This window comes from Chelonoidis abingdonii, chromosome 10 (genome assembly GCF_003597395.2).
Source record: "Chelonoidis abingdonii isolate Lonesome George chromosome 10, CheloAbing_2.0, whole genome shotgun sequence".
NCBI classification, from domain to species: Eukaryota; Metazoa; Chordata; order Testudines; family Testudinidae; genus Chelonoidis; species Chelonoidis abingdonii.
Genome location: NC_133778.1, coordinates 28,982,410 through 29,002,040, shown reverse-complemented (window position 1 = coordinate 29,002,040; position 19,631 = coordinate 28,982,410). Strand labels below are relative to the sequence as shown.

The 19,631-nt window shown below is 40.6% G+C and overlaps 1 protein-coding gene and 1 long non-coding RNA gene across 2 annotated transcripts in view; both read right to left on the bottom strand.

Moving 5' to 3' along the window:
- The window catches only part of COL5A2 (collagen type V alpha 2 chain), a 183,207-nt gene that overhangs the window by 47,694 nt on the left and 115,882 nt on the right, over positions 1 to 19,631 (bottom strand). The window contains exons 13-18 of the mRNA XM_032802587.2: positions 14,806 to 14,859; positions 14,022 to 14,075; positions 10,835 to 10,879; positions 9,254 to 9,307; positions 8,060 to 8,104; positions 4,006 to 4,059 (exon numbers count right to left, since the gene is read on the bottom strand). Of these exons, the coding sequence (XP_032658478.1) occupies positions 4,006 to 4,059; positions 8,060 to 8,104; positions 9,254 to 9,307; positions 10,835 to 10,879; positions 14,022 to 14,075; positions 14,806 to 14,859 (306 nt within the window). The remainder of the gene's footprint in view (positions 1 to 4,005; positions 4,060 to 8,059; positions 8,105 to 9,253; positions 9,308 to 10,834; positions 10,880 to 14,021; positions 14,076 to 14,805; positions 14,860 to 19,631) is intronic.
- On the bottom strand, positions 17,698 to 18,259 carry LOC142047397 (uncharacterized). The gene is made up of 2 exons (XR_012656635.1): positions 18,124 to 18,259; positions 17,698 to 18,053 (listed from the first exon to the last, which is right to left on the bottom strand). It is a non-coding gene; the product is annotated as an uncharacterized LOC142047397 (long non-coding RNA).

The window sequence follows — 19,631 nt, the reverse complement described above, 5'->3', positions numbered from 1 at the left end:
AGATCCTCAGCACATGTAAATCTGCATAGCTTCCTTGAGTTCAATGCAGCTTTACCAATTTACACAACCTGACGGTCCAATCCTGAAAGTAGTTCCTCTGTTAAAAAAAAAAATCCTATTGCTTCTTCCCTTGTCAGCTCTTTCAAACATTTATTTAGATGCTTTGTTTTGTTTAGCCATTGCTCTATTTTTTCTGCCATGCCTTAAAAGGATAATTTAGTCTAATACATTATACAGATGGCTGTATTAGCCTTGTTTCCAGAGAATTTTTTTGTGAATGTTGCCAACTGTATAAACAACATATAACATCTGCTGAGTTCGGCTACTTAGCTAATAGAGAGAGATGTTTTTACTGTATAATAGTTTTCCTACCACTTGTGGGGATTCAGCAGATAGGAGAGGAGCAATTCTGGGGAAAGGAGGATGAGGAGACTGCATGAGTCTGGGTCTTCTTCAAACCCATGGCTAGAGGCAAAATATTTATTTATTTGTTCACCCACGAAAGCTCATGCTCCAAAACGTCTGTTAGTCTATAAGGTGCCACAGGATTCTTTGCTGCTTTTACAAAATATTTGGAAGTTCCTTGAATGCTGCCAAAGCAAGCTCACATACAGGGCTGGAGGCTCAAACAGTTATCTACTGACCCAAGTCTCCCTTTTCCGCTCAGGCATCAGAGCAAACGCTGCCCAGCCCGACAAAGACTACAAAGGTCATCTTGAGAAGCATGACAATAACTAAGATGGAAAGAAAACAAATCCAGAAAAAGAGTTTCAAAAATTCCTTAAAACAATGAAGAAAAACTCAGAAATGAAGAAACAAACATAGAGGAGGGGGAAGAGAAAAAAGAGAGAAGGATGAGGTGAGGAAGAGAAAAAGAAATAAAGAGGGTCAGAAATTGAACAGGAAAAAAAACAAGTGAGATGGTAGCAATTGTATCAGGGCATGGTGTGAATTTCCACTGGAGCAGGAGATGACCATCCATTGATCCTATGCAAAGGTTGTGAGGACGACTTCAACACAGAACAGGGCAGCCCAGGGGAGGGGGGAGCAAGTGGGGCAATTTGCCCCAGGTCCTGGAACCGGCAGGGTCCCCCATGAGAGTTTTCAGGGCCCCTGGAGCGGGGTCCTTCACTCGCTTCGGGGGCACCGGAAAATTCTCATGGCGCCCGGGCCCTCAGAGCTTCTTCTGCTCCTGGTCTTCGGTGGTGGGGGGCCCTCGCTTTGGGGGTAATTCAGTGGCGGGGGTCCTTCCACTCTGGGACCTGCCACTGAAGTTCCCTGAAGACCTACGATGGGGGCCCCCCACCAGTGAATTACTGCCAAAGCAGGACCTGCCACTGCAGGTCTTTGGGGCACTTCGGCGGCGGGTCCAGGAGCAGAAGGACCCCCACTGCCGAAGATCCCAGGCCCCCTGAATCCTCTGGGTGGGCCTGACACACAACCCCCAGTGCGTCATGGCTCACCAAAATATTTATTACAATTTTAGTTTTACATTTCTGCTAGAATTTTTAGATATGAATTATGGTTTTACATAGCCTTTTAGTTTTCCATGACACAATGTTTTAGCACTTCATACAGGAGGATTTAAATGCCATTTGGTCAGTGTTTATAAGGACTTAAATACCTTGCCATTCTTTGAAACTATAATTTGAATAGTTTCATAAAATATGGGGGGGGTTCCAGCTCTAAAGCTCTTCTATTAAGGGATAGATTTTCTGTTCATTTACCTGTCACCACTAGCAATTAATCCTGTAATGAGACATCAGACCTTGAAGTGAATTGGTCATTGTGAGGTTCCATGTTTTTGTGTCTCAATGATTTTCATATCAACTGTACTCACTTTACTGTAAACAATGTGTTTTGTTTTGTTTTTTTCGGACAGTGCCTCAAACTCTGCCTAGGATCTAAGAGTCAAGCTGTATTATTTCTGGCTTATGCATCATCACCATCAATTATCTGCAGGCTATATTCTTCTCTCAGTTATAGCTGCAGAACTCCACTGTAAGAAAACATCTCAAGTATTCCATTCACTATACCCTGCCTTCCACAAAAACTCACAAAGCTGATAGATTAGATTTGCTGGGGCAGGTTCTCAAATAAATGCAGGATCTCACAGCCTACGTTCTCTGTAATCTGACCCTCCCCTAGTCCCAACCTAGCCCGGCCTCCCAACCTGCCAAAGCCCGAACCCAGGCATGGCTGGGGTAGCATGGCCCGAACCCAGTCTTTTCCAAGACCAGCAGGAGGAGGGGTGCTTATCCTGCAGCCCCAGCCCAGGAGCTGCTGAGGGAAGAGAGAGCTGAGGGGAGTCCTATCTCCTCACTGTAGCCCCAGAGCACCCTCCTGCACCCCAAACTCTTCATCCCTGGCCCTACCCCGGAGCCCACACCCCCACCAGGAGGCCTCACATCCCTGCACCCCAACCTTCTGCCCCAGTCCTGAGCCCTCTCCCACATTCCAAACTCCTCACCCCCCCCCATGTGAATTTTGTTATTGCACCAATATGGACACCGATGTGCCACACATCACCTCCATATTGGTGCACATAACAAAATTGATTCCGCACATGGGTGGGAAAAATTAGAGGGGACATTGCTGAAAGCCCCTCCTAAACAATCATGATCCAGCTTAGTTCTGGGCAATGCAATTAGTCATTACTGTGGCTCTAAAGAGCCATTTAGGCTGAGCTGGAGGAGGAGTACAGAGCCATTCTATCTCTCCTCCTACTGCAGCAAGATTTTCCCTTTCACCCACCTCTGCGGTTGGCGGCGCTTAGGGAAGTCATTGATCCTTTTCTTTAAGATACTGCAGTAGCATTCAGTTGCTGATTGTAGGAGTCACAATTTGCCTTCAATCTGCCGGAGTCACAATCTACCTTCCAGTCTGCTTTCGTGGCAATACAACAACATTGTACCCCTCAACCAGGCTCATGGCAAACCCATGAGTTAGTCCTACTCCTACATTACTCATTTATTACTCATTTATCTCCTACATCTTCCTTTTACAAAGTTCATATGAAAAACATATAGAAACTCCTTGAAACCTTATGTCACCAGTCAGAGCTGAATCATGACCAACATATTAAAATTTCTACTGTATCTAAATGTCATGCCACCAGCAGATTATAAATGATATGGAAAACAGAACAAGCGTCACTAGGATAAGAAGAGAACAGGCAAAAATGAGGTTTAACCCGCCCCCCCCAAACAATCTAACGTAAATGCTGATTTTTATTGTTACATTAATGCTGTGACGGTAATCTAAATATCGTGTATGTCATCCAAAATATAAGGATTACCAGAAAATCGTCACTCTTAAATGGAAGTTAAGAAAAATTTTATTCTGTTCCTATTCTTTGAACCAAAACACCTCTTTTATAGAGTCTTAAAGGATGTTTGGGGTGGTGTGTGGGAAGAAGAGATAAGGCCAACCTTGCACAACTGCTTTACAACCTCTTTTGTTTAGATCATTTGATCATTATTCTATGGCACAGTAACCTACGTGCATTGCCACTTCACATTAAAACTGCTATTTCCTGCTATTTCCTGCAGCTGCCTAAGTTTCCTGGGGGATGGATCTACAGATCCAACTCTATCAAGCTAGCTGATTTCACAATCTTATGGTTTAACATAATATTCTAATTAAGAAGAGCTCTGTGTAGCTTGAAAGCTTGTCTCTTTCACCAACAGAAGTTTGTCAAATAAAAGATGTTGCCTCACCCATCTGGTCTCTATAAGGGTTGCTTCAGCAGTTAAACCCATTTTTCCCACTTATCTTTGAGTTTCTCACCTATGATCATGGCCATATTCTGTCAAAGCCTGCTGCTTCATCACAGCTGTTATTTCTAGCTTCTATCTCCAGTGTTAATTAAAGGTGAAATGCACAGTCATCACTTTTCATTTGTGAAGATGAATTCCACATGTTCAAGGTGGTCTCTTTAATTGTGGGCATACGAAGATCTAATTCATAGGGTTAAACAGACTAAAACGAAACAGCTTTTCTTACCTTTACACCAGGAGGACCCGGAAAACCAGGAGAACCAATTATACCAAGTGGTCCCTATAAAAAACAAATAAAGTACATGAGGTGATATTTCCAAAGTCAGTATCACAAAACTAGTAGCCTAAACACTGATGAAGGCCTATGCAAATGGAGTTCCTGGGTTTAAATGCAATGCCAGTCACAAAACATATTGCCTCATAAAAAATAGGAAACCAGTTCTATAAATATTGTAGATGACGTTAAGTGTTATGAACTGAATACCACTTATACATCTAATGTTTTAATTAAGACAATGATACTCAGACTGTGGTTTGCGAGCTGCAAGTGGCTCATTCATAGGTCTCCTGGCAGCACATGATATTAGAACACTGTGTGATTTAATTATTAACCAATCAGGATGCTTTTATTATGTTATTAACCAATTATAGTTAATATTTAGTCAGTCATTTTGCTACACTGGCTCTTTTGGATAATGTTGATCGCTAATTTGGCTCCTGAACCACTGAGGTCTGAGTACCACTGAATTAAGTACTTTTTTACTGATGTTATCAATGTTACAGCTCTTGGTTCATCTTCCAACTTCCAAACAGTAATCAAGATAGTTTTTAATGATAATATTTTTGAGTTTCAGTTTTCATTACAAATATACTATTTCCTCTTCGTTTTGCTCAAGCTGCTGTTAAAAGGTACTAAAAAGATAAGATAAAAAATCACTGCTTTTCCACTCAAACTTTCTATCTGTAAAATCTCTGCATATTGTGCTACAGATGATTTTGTATCAGACAATATTACAAATAGCTAAACAAAACTTTAGATAAATATACTAATCAAAGATTAAATCTATGCGCCCCATCAGACATGTCAACAAAACTATTCAGCCAGTTAAGTTCAGATATTATATATCAATAGAGCATTGTATCTTAATCATATTCTGATTTCGTACTAAATTAATAATTGTATCAGAATCTCTATCAATCATGGCACATGGCAGGGCTCTAGCTGTCAGCCTAACACATGGCAGGGATCAGGCTTCTATGATTTATAGTTTATTGCCCATGTCCTGTCTGTGACTTTTACTAAAAATACCTGTGACAAAATATTAACCTTAATCGTGATACCCATAATCACTCAAATCACAAACTCTTTATGATCAATAACTCCAATAGTCCTGCATTCTCTATATAGGGGGATAACCCCTTTACAACTCAGATTGTGCAGATTGGGCCCTATATTGCTCTTAATCTGTTCATGCAAATCCAAATGTTTCCAAAAAATATCCTAATTATGTTAACAGTCATCAGAACACTGAAGAAATCCCACTCTTGCCTGAGAGAGTTCTGTGTGTAGATCAACAGAGGTATATGGTCCAAAATGAGTATGATAGTTGACACGGTTGCATCCAAAAATAACAATATAACGTAGAGTCAACCAAGTGGTAGACTAATACTGCTTTTTTGTTGCTATTGTGCTGGGTGGGCTGAACAGATGTGACATACACTCCTCCTTCTATATTATACAGTCTTTGAATAGTAGTATACAGTGGTCATAAATATTGAGTACAGCTGCATATTCCCAAATGATTTCCCTTTCTTTGTCTTTGGCTGGATTTTCACCCTCTTTGGGGAACATGATGTATACTGAGAAAGAAGGTTTTATATAATAAAGCTTCCACTGACAAACTCAGTAAGAACAATCTGTTCCAAAGACTATTAATTATGGAGAACATTTCTACCAGTGACCTTGTAGTGAATTGCTAAAGCACTGCTGTAACAGCTCATTTAATGTATTTATGAAAAAGCTACATACCAATGTATTGGGTCACGAACACTTATCTGCCAAATCTCACTCATTTCAATGATAATTTTAGTATTACGACACATTTCTTTGTAATTACCCAATTCATCATATATTTGGATAGCACTTTCTCCAGAGAGATCATGTTTAACCATTCTGCATCTCTCTGTGAGATTGCTAGGGAATGTACCATATATGCTAGCCAACCAGATGTCATGCCCAGTGGGTGTGAGCTCATGTTGGAAGTCTACTGAAATATTTATACTTCATCTAGAATTTCAGAATTGCTTTGAGATTCAATTTTTTTCTGTTACAGAATTGTTTCAAAATAATGAAAAATCTTTTAAAACTTTTATTTTTAAAATACTGTAATAGTTGTGGTCACTCTTCTCTGTAGGATATACGAGATAACTGAATTTGGCAGCTATCTACACTCTCAGCTTCAACTTCTATCATAGTCAATTGTTGGTTAATGGAGTTTACAACAGTACAGTCTATTGTGTAACACATGGACAAATACTGTTTCCTCACTGCAGCATGTTGGGATTCCCTACGAGACCTCTTGCACTTGGCATATCCAGAACACCAGTTCTGGGAGAACACCTTATCCAGCTCTCATGAATCCGAAAACTTGGTTCAAACCCAGACTAGTCACAGACGTTTCTTTATATAATGTCATAAAACTACATCTGAGGTGATCAGGCTCAGATGTAGGGGATTAGGCGAGGGTGCACCACATCTCCAACATACATAATCATGAATCAGCTTATGTACACACTGAAACTGAATACTATAGGTTAAAATGCTGTATCACAAACTTTATCATTGGCCCACTAATTTTTGTATCCAATCCCTCTACAGATCATGAACTGTCCATGAGCTGTAAGCAAAGCTGTGGCTGCAAGCTTATGACACATTACTCTTCTCACTATTTCTTAATCTACAAATTGAATGTTATTTACAAGGCTGCTTGTGAGTTTATGCTTTATCCATTGTTAATCTCAGCTTCCTTACTACCTTTCCTTACTTCTTGTGGCATTGTTCATCCAAGGCCTACACAATATCATTAGGGAAGAAAGACTAGGTACTTAAACAGTGAAAATTTTAACTTTGGACTAGCGTGCCTCAGACTGAATGAAGATTCAGCATACAGGCATATCACATTTTGTATCAACAGGCAACTACTTTGGCAGATGTTTTTGTCAAGTGACCAGCGCAGAAAAAAAAAAAGAAGAAAGTGTATGTCTAGGGGAAATCTGTCAAACATTAATAGTGAGGAAGTATAAATGAGTAAACTGTACTATAGGCCCTAAAACTGAAAACACTTATGCATGTGACTTACTTTACACATATGAGTAATACCACTGACTTCTAGATATTCTTCAGTGGGGTACTCAGATGCATTAAGTTAAACATTTGTGCATAGGTGTTTGTAGGATTGGGACCAGAGTCACGTGTTATATGAAAATCCTTAGTTTTAACTGCCACACTAACTTTTTAATATATTTAAACTGTATTTTCTTTATCGGAAAACTTTTTACAATATCTTTTCTGTATAACAAAACTACTTGTAAATCATGTATTGAAAAGCATTATTATTTTAATTTTTGATAAACTTCTATATAAAAGATGTGAGTATTTTATAATAAATTGATCTCTCAAGGAGGCAGTTTTTCAGCTTGTAATGTATTCGTGTATGTGTTTCTGGTTCATCAGCTCAGTGTATGACTTCTAAAAAAAAGGGCTACATATCTTTATAAGTTTTGAAAATATATAGTCCCTACGGATTTGAGCTAGCAAATTCACATCTTTCTGTTATTAGTGAAATTCATTATTTCTTACTGAGAACTGGTATAACTTCCTTTGACATCTTCATTTGTGAAGAAAAGACAACTTTTTATTAATGATTCTTTATTATAATACTTATTTCTAAAATGCTTAACCTTTTTGCATCTAGGTTCCATTGCATTAATGTAGCAATACATCAGTTCCTTGAGAGAAGATGAATATAGCACCAGCCTACTCCTTACTTAAAATCACTTTCTTGAGTGGAAGCAAAATCGTAGTGGTTTATTTCTCAGAGCACACATCTCCACAGTTGTGATTAATAATTTTGTGGCAGTATCAGGAATCATGCACAGATATTTAGGATTTGCCTTCAGTTACCAGACTAAAAAACGGCAACAGTTACTCATCCTTCTGGTTAAAGAATGTCTGAAGGTAAAGGAAGATCACAACACTGGGAACAAGGAAAGGAACTTACCACTGGCCCAGGCTTCCCTGGCATACCATGTGAACCTCGTGCACCCTAGACATAGAGATAGACAAGACACCGTACATTTATAGGAATTCTTATTAAACTCTGCCCTTGAATATTAGTGATTGTAAAAGGAGCCAATTTACAACTGTCTTTAAATTATACCAGTCCATAAATCCATCACAGAATGGACATGGAAGAGTTTTAGAGTGAAATCATAGCCTGATGAAGTCAACAGGACTTTTGCTAGTGATTTTAATGGGACCAGGATTTCATGTTTGTTACTATGAAGAGTAGTACACACTAGACCAATGATTCTCAACCTGCGGGACACTTGCAGCCCAATGAGCACACAGCTGCGCCCCATATGACAGCCTCAGGGCCACACAGGTAGTTTATATAGTGTGTGGATGCGTCCCACATAAAACATTGGTTGTATATGTGGCCCAAAATGGTAAACAGATTGAGAACCACTGCACTAGACTCATGAGTGCCATGAGTAGAGATGTGAACAAAATTTGAAACAAAATGTAAAACTACAGAGATGAAGGGTTTGCATTTCTTTTTCAGACATGATCCCATATCATGAAATACTTAAGAAAGTTCACTTTTTTGTTTTTAGTGAGACCATTTTTTCTATTTTGAACTAAAAGATGATTACTTTTGAAATTTTCATTTTAAGGGTTTTTTTCCCCACTGAAAATCAATTCGTATCAGAAACATATACAATTTCAAATTTTGCAAGTTTTTGTGAAAATGGCTTTTTCACAGAAATTTTACACATAAAAAATGTAATTTCTGGGTCACAAAACTGATGAAAAACGTTGTGAACATATTTAACAATTTTGTACAGTTCTGCTCAAAATCACCCCCTGCATCCAGTTTATTCTTGGCACCTATGTTAATAAAATATAGCAATTCATGTCTAACTTACAGATGTTATTGCTTTTTAAAATGTAAATTAAGGCTGTGATCCTGCAAATCTCTACTCAGTTCTTGCAGTAGCCTTGGACTATAAAGAGACTACTTGTAGTTGGGCGGGGGAGAAATGTGAACATGAGAGTGAGTAAATTACTCACTCAGTAGTAAATTTTTGCAAGCTCAAAACAGGAAAAAAGAAATATGACTGTAATTTAGATAAAACAAGTAAAGCACAGCAGTAAGGCTAACAGACAGCAGCAAAACCTCAAATCCACTTACTGGAGCACCTTGTGGTCCAATTCGCCCTCTTTCTCCTGACATTCCTCTAGGACCCTATGGAAAGAGAACAGAAAAGTGCTTTAATTGAATATTCATTGTGTGAGGATAATAAGAAGTGGAATGCAGGAGTTCACTATTCTTGGTTGCCTTTTTTTGTTTGTTTGTTTGTTTGTTTCAGAATAACCATAGTATAGAGCATTTTTTCAGTTTTCTTTTAAACATCTCTGATTTTTCCTTTTTCTTTCAATAAAAACGTTTCATTGCACTCCTACTCCAGAAATTATAGAGTAATGAAGGCTGATCTGACAAGCCTTACTCACAAGAAGAATCCCATTGGGTTCAGTCTTGCTCCCACTGATGAAATTTGGTGCCAAACATTTCAAAGGCTGCATAATTAGGATCATTGTTTTTAATGAGAATACAAGAATGACTAAGAACTACTCATATGACTAAGTGTTACAAGATCAGACCACTGTTTTTTCTGCTAGTGATTACCCTGGTCTATGGGGCCCATAAAGTTGAAGCAAATCTATGTCCTCAGTCAGCCTTACAAGTTTTGTCCCAGGGAACTGAACTGCTCTGTAATTTCTCTTTTTCCACTTGTAGATGTATTTCAAAATTCAGCCACACAAAGACTAAATTCCCTACATACTCACTGAGGGTCAATAACTCAATCCCATTTTACTATGGCAGATTCACTAATTGAAATCCATTTCAGAGATATTACATTCTGCAGGACACAGGATAACACATCAAAACCAGATGGCTTTATCTCCACTAATGCTTGTAGTTTTACAAAAAGAATAAGAGTACTTGTGGCACCTTAGAGACTAACAAATTTATTTCAGCATGAGCTTTCGTGAGCTACAGCTCACTTCTTCAGATGCTCACGAAAGCTCATACTGAAATAAATTTGTTAGTCTCTAAGGTGCCACAAGTACTCTTGTTCTTTTTGTGGATACAGACTAACATGGCTGCTGCTCTGAAACCTGTAGTTTTACAGATGCTCTAAATACCAGCTAAGTAAAAGCATTCTGAGATTGCTGGAGAGAAAAGACTTCTCACCCCACATGTTTATTCTAGACACACTCAAAAATCCTCTGTCTGTAGTTTTCTTGGCTAATATTTTTCTAACTGAAATAATTTCAATTATTGACTCAAAGTGACCTTCTTTGAGATTTTCATCATATTAAAATCTCTTCATATAAAGAATTAGGAAGGGCCTAAAGAGTATAGAGGGGTTAATCACCCTGAACCACAATGGGGAAAAGATCATACCAAAACCTAATTCAGATTTGTATTAATTTCCTGATTTACTGCAGTTACTGACAAAGTACTTACATGGCCTCAGTTCTGGGGAACAATGGAACACAGCATAGCTCCACTGACTACAATGGAGTTTCACCCATTTACACCAGCACAGAATTTAGCTCTGAAAGACATGGCTTTCAACAAAACTTAAATCCTAAATGCATTACAGGCTCCTGATGACAAAAAATAACGGATCAGTGTTTGCAGTCTCACAGCCACACATTAAGCGAAACAGAAAATCCAGATGCAAACATTGCAAATAACACTCACTATAGGGCCTGTTGGACCCATTGGGCCAGTTGGTCCGGCTTCACCCTAGAAATTCAAATGAAAGCACAAAAACACATGTTAGAGGAGAATGAAACTCCATCTCTTATCACCACCACTTAAGTTTAATTTAGCTATATTAGGAACAAATTTGCATAGCAATGTGTGGGAAGTTACATAAATCTGTGCCATTACTGATGGAAAGAGCCATGTTTCTGAGTTCCCACTGAAGCAGAATAAGCTCATCCCTAAGAGATATACTGAATAATGCACAAGTTTTCAAATGCAGCTAGAGAATAGTACCTTCCATTCCTCCCCAAGAAATTTTCATGCCTGACCCACCAATCTGCTACAATTATGATGATTTATTATTGAGTACTGTCAGTGTGCTTGATTGCAGAGAGCCAGACTGTGGTCAGCTCTTGCATTGGCAAGCATGGGGTGGGTGGAGATATGCAAGAAGACAAAGACTGACCACAACAGCAGTGTGGATGAGCAAGAACTGTTCACATCCTCCTCCCTAGGGCAGGGAGAGCAATCTAATCTACAGGATACATGGCTAAAATGCCAACCAACACTTGTGCCCTAAATACACAGGTGTGCTTCTACTGTTGCTACTAATGGCAGAACTGAACAGTGGGAAATTTTAGCAAAAATGTTTTGATCTAGACACTAAGCTGTGGGGACAGGGGGGTGAGTTAGATATGCTGGAAGGTATGAATAGGGTCCAGAGTGACCTAGACAAATTGAAGGATAGGACCAAACAAAATCTGATGAGGTTCAACAAGGACAAGTGTAGAGTCCTGCACTTAGGATGGAAGAATCCCATGTACTGCTACAGGCTGGGGACCAACTGGCTAAGCAGCAGTTCTGCAGAAAAGGACCTGGGGATTACAGTGGATGAGAAGCTGTATATGAGTCAGCAGTGTGCCCTTGTTGCCAAGAAGACTAACGACATATTGGACAGCATTATTAGGAGCATTGCCAGCAGATTGAGGGAAGTGATTATTCCCCTCTATATGGCATGCGTGAGACCACATCATTGTGTCCAGTTTTGGGCCCCCCCACTACAGAAAGGACGTGGACAAATTGGAGACAGTCCAGTGGAGGGCAACGAAAATGAAAATGATTAGGGGGCTGGGGCACATGACTTATGAGGAGAAGGTGAGGGAACTGAGCTTATTTAGTCTGCAGAAGAGAAGAGTGAAGGGGGATTTGATAGCAGTCTTCAGCTACCTGAAGGGGGGTTCCAAAGAGGACAGAGTTCGACTGTTCTCAGTGGTGGCAGATGACAGAACAAGGAGCAATGGTCTCAAGTTGCTGTGGGGGAGGTCTAGGTTGGATATTAGAAAAACTATTTCACTAGGAGGGTGGTGAAGCACTGGAATGGGTTACCTAGGGAAGTGGTGGAATCTCCATCCTTAGAGATTTTAAAGGCCCGGCTTGACAAAGCCCTGGCTGGGATGATTTAGCTGGTGTTGGTCCTGCTTTCAGTAGGGGGTTGGACTAGATGACCTCCTGAGGTCTCTTCCAACCCTAATCTTCTATGATTCTATGATTCTAAGACAAACCAATCTGCAGTGCTTTGATTTAATAACTGATGATTCATAAACAATCCCAACTTGTTCAATTTTTAAAAATGTTTTTTTATTCTGGAAAGTAACCCAAATCAGTTCTTCTATATCCACTTAACCAACAGGTTTTTTACCCCCAGGTAACAGTTCCAAACCATCTGCAGTTTCTGCCTTCAGCAGGCTAAAACAGTTTCAGTACCATTTAGTAGGCTAGTATGAATATGGCAGGAAAAAAAACAATAAAGGAGACTGGCACTCTTTTTAAAAGTGGCTTTAACACAACTTGTCTCAATCTATGCTAGCCAGCTAAACAGTATTAAAACTACTTAAAACTAAATCCACTTACAGCTGACCTGCAAAGAGAAAGAAGCAGGTTTGAACCTGTTTTGCACATAAAGAAGACCAGAAAAGTTTCTTTTCAGTTTGATTTTTTTACACTATAGATAGCTTAGGAGAATTCGATTTTTATTGGTCAATGTTGGTAAATTAGAGAGACACTATATATGATGTCAGTTAATGTTGATTGACACTGAAACTGAAGAAAAAATATTATCGATAGTAATTGACATCTTCAGATAGGTAAAGGAAGAAAATGTTGCCTGAGAACTTATTAGTTTGATTTAAGGACATTTTCCTTGTAAATTTTAACATGTGATGTTGACAATTTGTGTTTTAATGGCTCTAAAATGTCAACCTTTTTAATCTCAATGTCTACTGTCACTAAATAATTATTGTCTGACACACCGATAACTTCCCTCAACTTTGAGAATTTAAATAGATAAAAATTTAAAATTTAAAACCCATAATTTTATGCAACTGTGAATATTTAAATTGCAACAAATTGAAGAAAATGCTTAAAAATAAACCTTGATATTATCTGTTGAAATTATTTAAAAAATCAAATTCTGCCATGCCTAATTATAGATGCAGGGCCTGTCCAAATTCCCAAAACAGTGTAAGGCAAATGCACAAAGCATCTGTGCGCCACAGGAATGATCTCCGTGCCAGTTCCACATGAGCCACTGGACAGTCCAGAAGTGGCCTGGTATCCAGCTAGAAGAGGATTAATGGGATTTAGTTTAACATGGATCCATTGACCACTTGCAAATGACACAAATAATCTACAGCCATTATTCTAATGCACAAACTGCAGACCCAAACTGGGGATGAGGATTTCATCTCCCCAATCCACTGGCACTCTTGCATAAAGCCCAAATTCTTCAGCTTTAGGTAAGTGAAGTGGATTGCACAGATAGGGAAATTCCATGCAGTTCTGCTCAGGAACAATGAAATTTTCATGCAAGTAGCATCCCCCAAAACAGACCAATCACATCAATGGAGCTACTTAACAAGTAAATAAATAATCAGAGAAGTTGGTGATCAGCAGAGGAAACAAAGTTTTTTTCGTTTTAAAGATCTATTATCTTCAGCTGCTTTTAGCATTATGGAAAGTATGATTAATCAATGTTCTTCCACAGGTTTTATTCTTTGGGCTTTAGGATCCTTTTGAATGAAAGACACTAAAATATATAAACACGACTCATTAGGACACTTCAAGAGCTACACACTACAACTCCTTTGAAACCCCAAACCAGATTTCAGAATGAAGATATTACCTTGGATCCAGTTGCTCCGACCTCACCTTTAGGACCATCAAGTCCTTTGTGTCCCTGTGAGGAGAAATATTAAGTATAAAGAGATACACACAAACAATCATTTATGATATTTATTATTAAAATCATCTTTTATTAAAATATCATCATCAGGGTGGATCTGAGCTGGGGAGAAAAAGAAAGAACACGCACAAGCAAACAGATGGGAAAAGAGTTTTAAAATATTTTTCAAAGGAAACAACCATTTGTGTAAGATACATTTCCTTGGGTTTGTTCCCTCTGAGAACAAGAATTCTGCAAATATATAAAAGACGATGAGGGGAAAGCTCTGAGCCACAGTAACCCTATTTATTTCTCCTTGTAATCCTGTTTATTGCTGCCTGAAGTGGAAACCTGCCCACAAACCTTGGTAATTTACAACTGTTCTCTTTCATAAACATATCCAACCTTAGAGTTCCCCTTCCTAGTGCCAGATCTGCCAGCATGATGGGAGAACGGTTAGCCAAAGGTCAGTTTTGTCCCTACTTGAGTTTAATACAGTATTTGCTTACTTTATTTCTTCCCAGTTGCCTAAGACATTTGAAACTAGAATGGACAAAACACTAGAGATGAACCTGCACTTAAAGGAAGATGGACTAGGTTTTCTGATAGGACTTCTCCATCTCTAACTCTCATGATTTTGCCATTACTAAATAGGTCAAATAGTCTACTAGCATACAATAGGCTGATTGAAAAAATTACAACTGTTGTGAAAGATTATCTATAAGACAGATAGGTTAATGCTTACCCTGTGGCCCTTTAGACCTGGAAGACCTGGAGCACCAGGAAAGCCTCGAGATCCCTAAAACAGAAAAACACAAACACAGATAAAGTGACCTAGATCGGTACAGTTGAATACTCTCCTTACATGTCTGAGCAGATACACTTACTGTTAGTGCAGCTAAGACAGGTCAGGGAACTAGGAAAAAAAAGTGCTAGGTAAATTGATACATGTCTAATACACCTTCACCTTGTGGTTATAGTATTGCAAGACACACAGCACGTAACAATGAGGCAATGTGAGATGAATGTTCCTTTTATGGTCACCATAATGTCCTACTGAAGTTTAGAGGTCTCCTAGTAAATAGCATTAAGGGTTTCCCATTGACTTTACTGGGCTTTGGATCAAGCCCTAAATCCGTAACAGAAGTAATACAGTAAAAATCAACATCAAAGCTAGTTTTTTAATGTAAGGAGAAGGGAACCTAACAAGTTCAGTGGGATGAGAAGACAGCTATAATTTAAATTTAAAAAAAAATCTAATCTGTCTTTCTCGCACTGTGATATGTTAAATCACAAAACACCACTAACGCAGCCTCATAACCAAACTGTTTCTAAACTATCTTAGCAACTATTTGAAAGCAACCTGGGGTACTTTTACCTGTACAGGAAAATGAGGCAAAAAACACAGACTTTTTTTTTCAGAAAAGGCCTAAATAATTCCTAGTAAGACAGGGAGTCAGGCCTGTGACAGTATATTGTGTTACTAGGATGCCATATTGTTCACATACATTTGAAACATGGAGTACCTTCTGCTCTTGGGCCTCAGTTGAGCAAATTACTTATGCATGTGCCCAACTAATTATTCAGTCACATTACACCCATGCTAAAAGTTAAGCTTATGCTTTTAAGTATCTTGCTGAATCAGGCCTTGAGCATTATGTCGGGGCTGTTATCATTTCAAAGATTACATTTTCTGTTTCTACAGAACAAAGGGGCTCAGTTTCCCGCAAAATGCAAATAGCCAATTAAAGATATCATTGCAGTCTCAAAGGTAGAACACCAGGCCTCTCACCCATAGATCTGTGTGCTGCAATGACGTCTCAGAATGTGTATGGAAAAGAGGATTTAACAAGGGAAACTGAGGTGCAGAAGAAACGAAGGGGTGAAATCCCTCTATTCCTTACTTGAATTGAGTGTAAAATTAAATTGTCAACTTTAGAAAAATGGGATCTCCTTCAAGACAAAGCAATTGGGATCAGGTGGGGAAGGGAAGCCCGTTTTTGGTTGCCTGTGACTTCCTCATCATAAATAAAATGACACTTCCATTTCCTATTCACTGATTGGAATCACTGTTGAATAACTACACTGTGGATGACAAACCCCTAAAATGAACTATTTCATACAAAGAATAGCATTTTCTTTAGTATTGTTATATTATGTCAGAGTTTGAAATGTCATGTAATGACATATACACATCCAATCTAAAAAACCAATAACCCCAGTTCCTCTGTATGTCTGAGCTGTACTCCAACAGTGTAGACAGCACTAGCAGTAAAGAGCTGAATGCAGGTCCCTGATCTCCAGCTACTCTCCCACAGTGGAAGTTAGAGCAGCAGGGGAGCTATTCTAACTTTTCCTGGTGGCATAAGCTCTATAGCAGACCTTTCACCAGACAGGGATCAGGCTCATTGACAGGGCCGTCCTTAGGCATAGGCAAAGTAGGCAAATGCGTAGGGCCTCACTTTGCCTGGGGGCACCACTCTGCAGGCAGCCCAGACAGACAGGAAGCAGTGGAGCATGTAGGAGCAGGGCTGCTGGGTCCTAGAGAGAGCAGAATGCTGCACAGTCTGAGGAATGGGATTGGCTGGGGTCTCTGGGAAGGGAAGGGGGTAAAGGGTGGGGAAGGAGCTCACCTGTGAGTGTGACTCTTTCCCCCTGGCTGAGGTGAGGTGAGGCAGGCTCTGTGGCTCTGAAACCAGTATCCTTTGTTGTCCCCCATAACATCCATTCTTCTCCCCCCCCCCGCCCACGGAGCACCCCCTCCTTTCTCCCTCCTCCCCAGGAGCATCCCCTCTCTCTCTCTCCTCCCTCCCTCCGTCAGGGCTGGGTTGGGTGAGGTGCTGGGGGATAGGTGGGGGAGGGCAGGCTGCCTGCCTCTGAGGAATGAAAGTGAAAGTAACTCACTTCCTCGGCAGCGAGCCAGGATTGGAATGTCACACAGGGCTTGGCTGGGGTTAGCCAGATGTGTGAAAAATCAGGATAGGGGATTGGGGTACAGTGATCAGATATTCCTATTTTATAGGGACAGTCCCAATTTTGGGTCTTTTTCTTATATAGGCTCCTTTTACCCCCCCCCCATCCCTGTCCTGATTTTTCACACTTTTCTGTCTGGTCACTCTAGGTGGGGTATAATTGGTGCCTATATAAGACAAAGCCCCAAATATCGGGACTGGCCCTATAAAATCAGGACATCTGGATCTGGCCACCCTAGCTGGGGAGCGCCTCTCCCCCGGGCTGGCAGCTGCCAGCGATCCATCTCATCCGGGGGGAGCTGCACAGGGCAGGATGAGCTGCTGTGGCTCCATGGTGCCCGTCCGAGGGTGATGCGTCCCTGAGATCAGATGCTGTGCTAACTTCACCATGGTCCGTAAGGCTGGTGGTGGTGCCCATTGGCGTGTGATTGGACCTGAGGGTTTGCTGCTGCTGTTGCCACTCTGCACCCCAAGAGGTGGATTTGGGGTCCTGCAGTTTTCCACCTATCTCCTCCTCTACTGCAGCTGTTGGACCAGCAGGCTGGGGGGTGAGCCAAGCATGAAAGCAGTACTGTGTTGCCATTTAGATTGTCATTTAACAACTTTGTTTGCCAAAAATTCTTGCTAACAATCCTGAATCCAATTTCAATATTTTTTTTAAAAAAAAATCAATATCTTAGCCAAAAACAGAAAATTAAGTTGTTGACAATTATTAGTGACAGGTTTGGTTTGAGGCAGGGAGTGGGCCAGTTTTCATCAGAGAAACAAAAAAATGTTGACTGACTTTCCTATAGCCTGTTACTCCTGATAAGAGCCCTCCAACAACTGTAATATGCTCATCTCCTTACTAGTGTATAAAGCAGGGGTCGGCAACCTACGGCACACGTGTCAAAGGTGGCAGGTGAGCTGATTTTTGATGGTATGCAGCGGCAGGCTGAGCGGCTCAGCCCATCACTGCTCTGGGGTTCCGGCTGCTGCCCTATTGCCAGCTGGGATACCAGCCATCGGCCCCACTCAGCACCTGCTGCTGCCTGGGACCCCAAGAACCCCAGGCTGGCAGTGGGCTGAGCAGGCCAGCTGAACCACTCAACCTGCTGTCAGCCTGGGGTTCCATTCACTCAGCCGGCAGCGGGCTGAGTGGGCTGGTGGCGGGCTGAGCAGGGCCGGTGGGGGGTTGAGTGGCTCAGTCTGCTGCCAGTCTGGGGTGCCAGCAGCACTCAGCCTACTGCTACTACTCCGGGGTTCCGGCTGCCGGCCCTTGCCAGTCAGGAGCTCAGCCGCCGGCCCCACTCTGCCTCCTGCCAGCCTGGTGAGCAGAATCCCAGGCTGGTAGCGGCTGAGGGGGTTGGCGGCCGGGATCCTGGCTGGCAGGAGTTGGTGGTCAGAACCCCAGACCAGCAGCGGGCTGAGCAGGCCTGGGATCCTTGTCTAGGTTCCAGCCACCAGCCCCGCTTAGCCCGCTGCCGGTTTGGGTTTTCATTTACTCAGCTGGCAGTGGCCTGAGCAGGACCGGTGGCCAAGACCTCAGATAATAACAATAGTTGAGATATCAATCTGAGGAAGTTTATGAAGCATTGGTTGCTATTTCGGAAGAAGCCAGAGATCCAAAAGCTAAAAGTGAAGCACAGTCATTGGCCTCTGAAATATCCAGCTTCAAGTTTCTAACATCTGTCGTAATCTGGTATGACATTCTTGTTAAAATCTCAAGTGTAAGCAAAATAATGCAGAGTCCAATGATGCAGCTTGATTCAACACTTACCTTACTAAACAACACACAAGACTTTTTAGTGAAATACAGAGAACATGGATTCAAAGAAGCACAGGTTACAGCAAGAGAGCTTGCACAGGCACTCGGTGTAGAACCAAATTTCCATGTGCGAATGTGACACGAGTTTCAAGGAAAAAACGACAAATGGAATATGAAGGAGCAGATGAGCCCATAGACGATCCAGAAAAGAAATTTGAGGTTGAATTTTTAATGTTGTGATGGATAAAGCAGTATCTGCTGTTGATGAAAGGTTTAATACCTTGCAAGTACACCATGAACAGTTTGGATTTTTGTATGACATAACTAAATTCAACGAAATAGGAAAACAAGAGCAACTAATGACAAAGTGCAAGAACCTAGAGAGCCTCCTGAAGCACGGTGATAGTTTTGATTTAAATGGACTTGAACTGTACGAAGAATTGAGTACACTGTCATCAATGTTGCCACATGCAAAATCGGTGATGGACATTGTACAGTTTATTCATACCCGCAAACTTGTTGACATATATCCTAATGTGTACATTGCCACTCGTATTCTACTGACAATTCCTGTAACAGTAGCATCAGGAGAACGGAGTTTCTCAAAACTAAAGCTCATTAAAAACTATCTCTGCTCTACAATGAGTCAGGAACGCTTAACTGGTCTTGCTATTCTTGCAATCGAACAAGACACGACTTTGTCTTTGTCATACGATGACATTATTACTGATTTTGCAGCCAAAAAGCCAGAAAGATTGCTTTTAATTAAAAACAAATCTTTGTTTCAATACCTCTTCATATAAATTTCCAATAAAATTTTGATAAATTAAAAAAATATATTATTTGTCATTC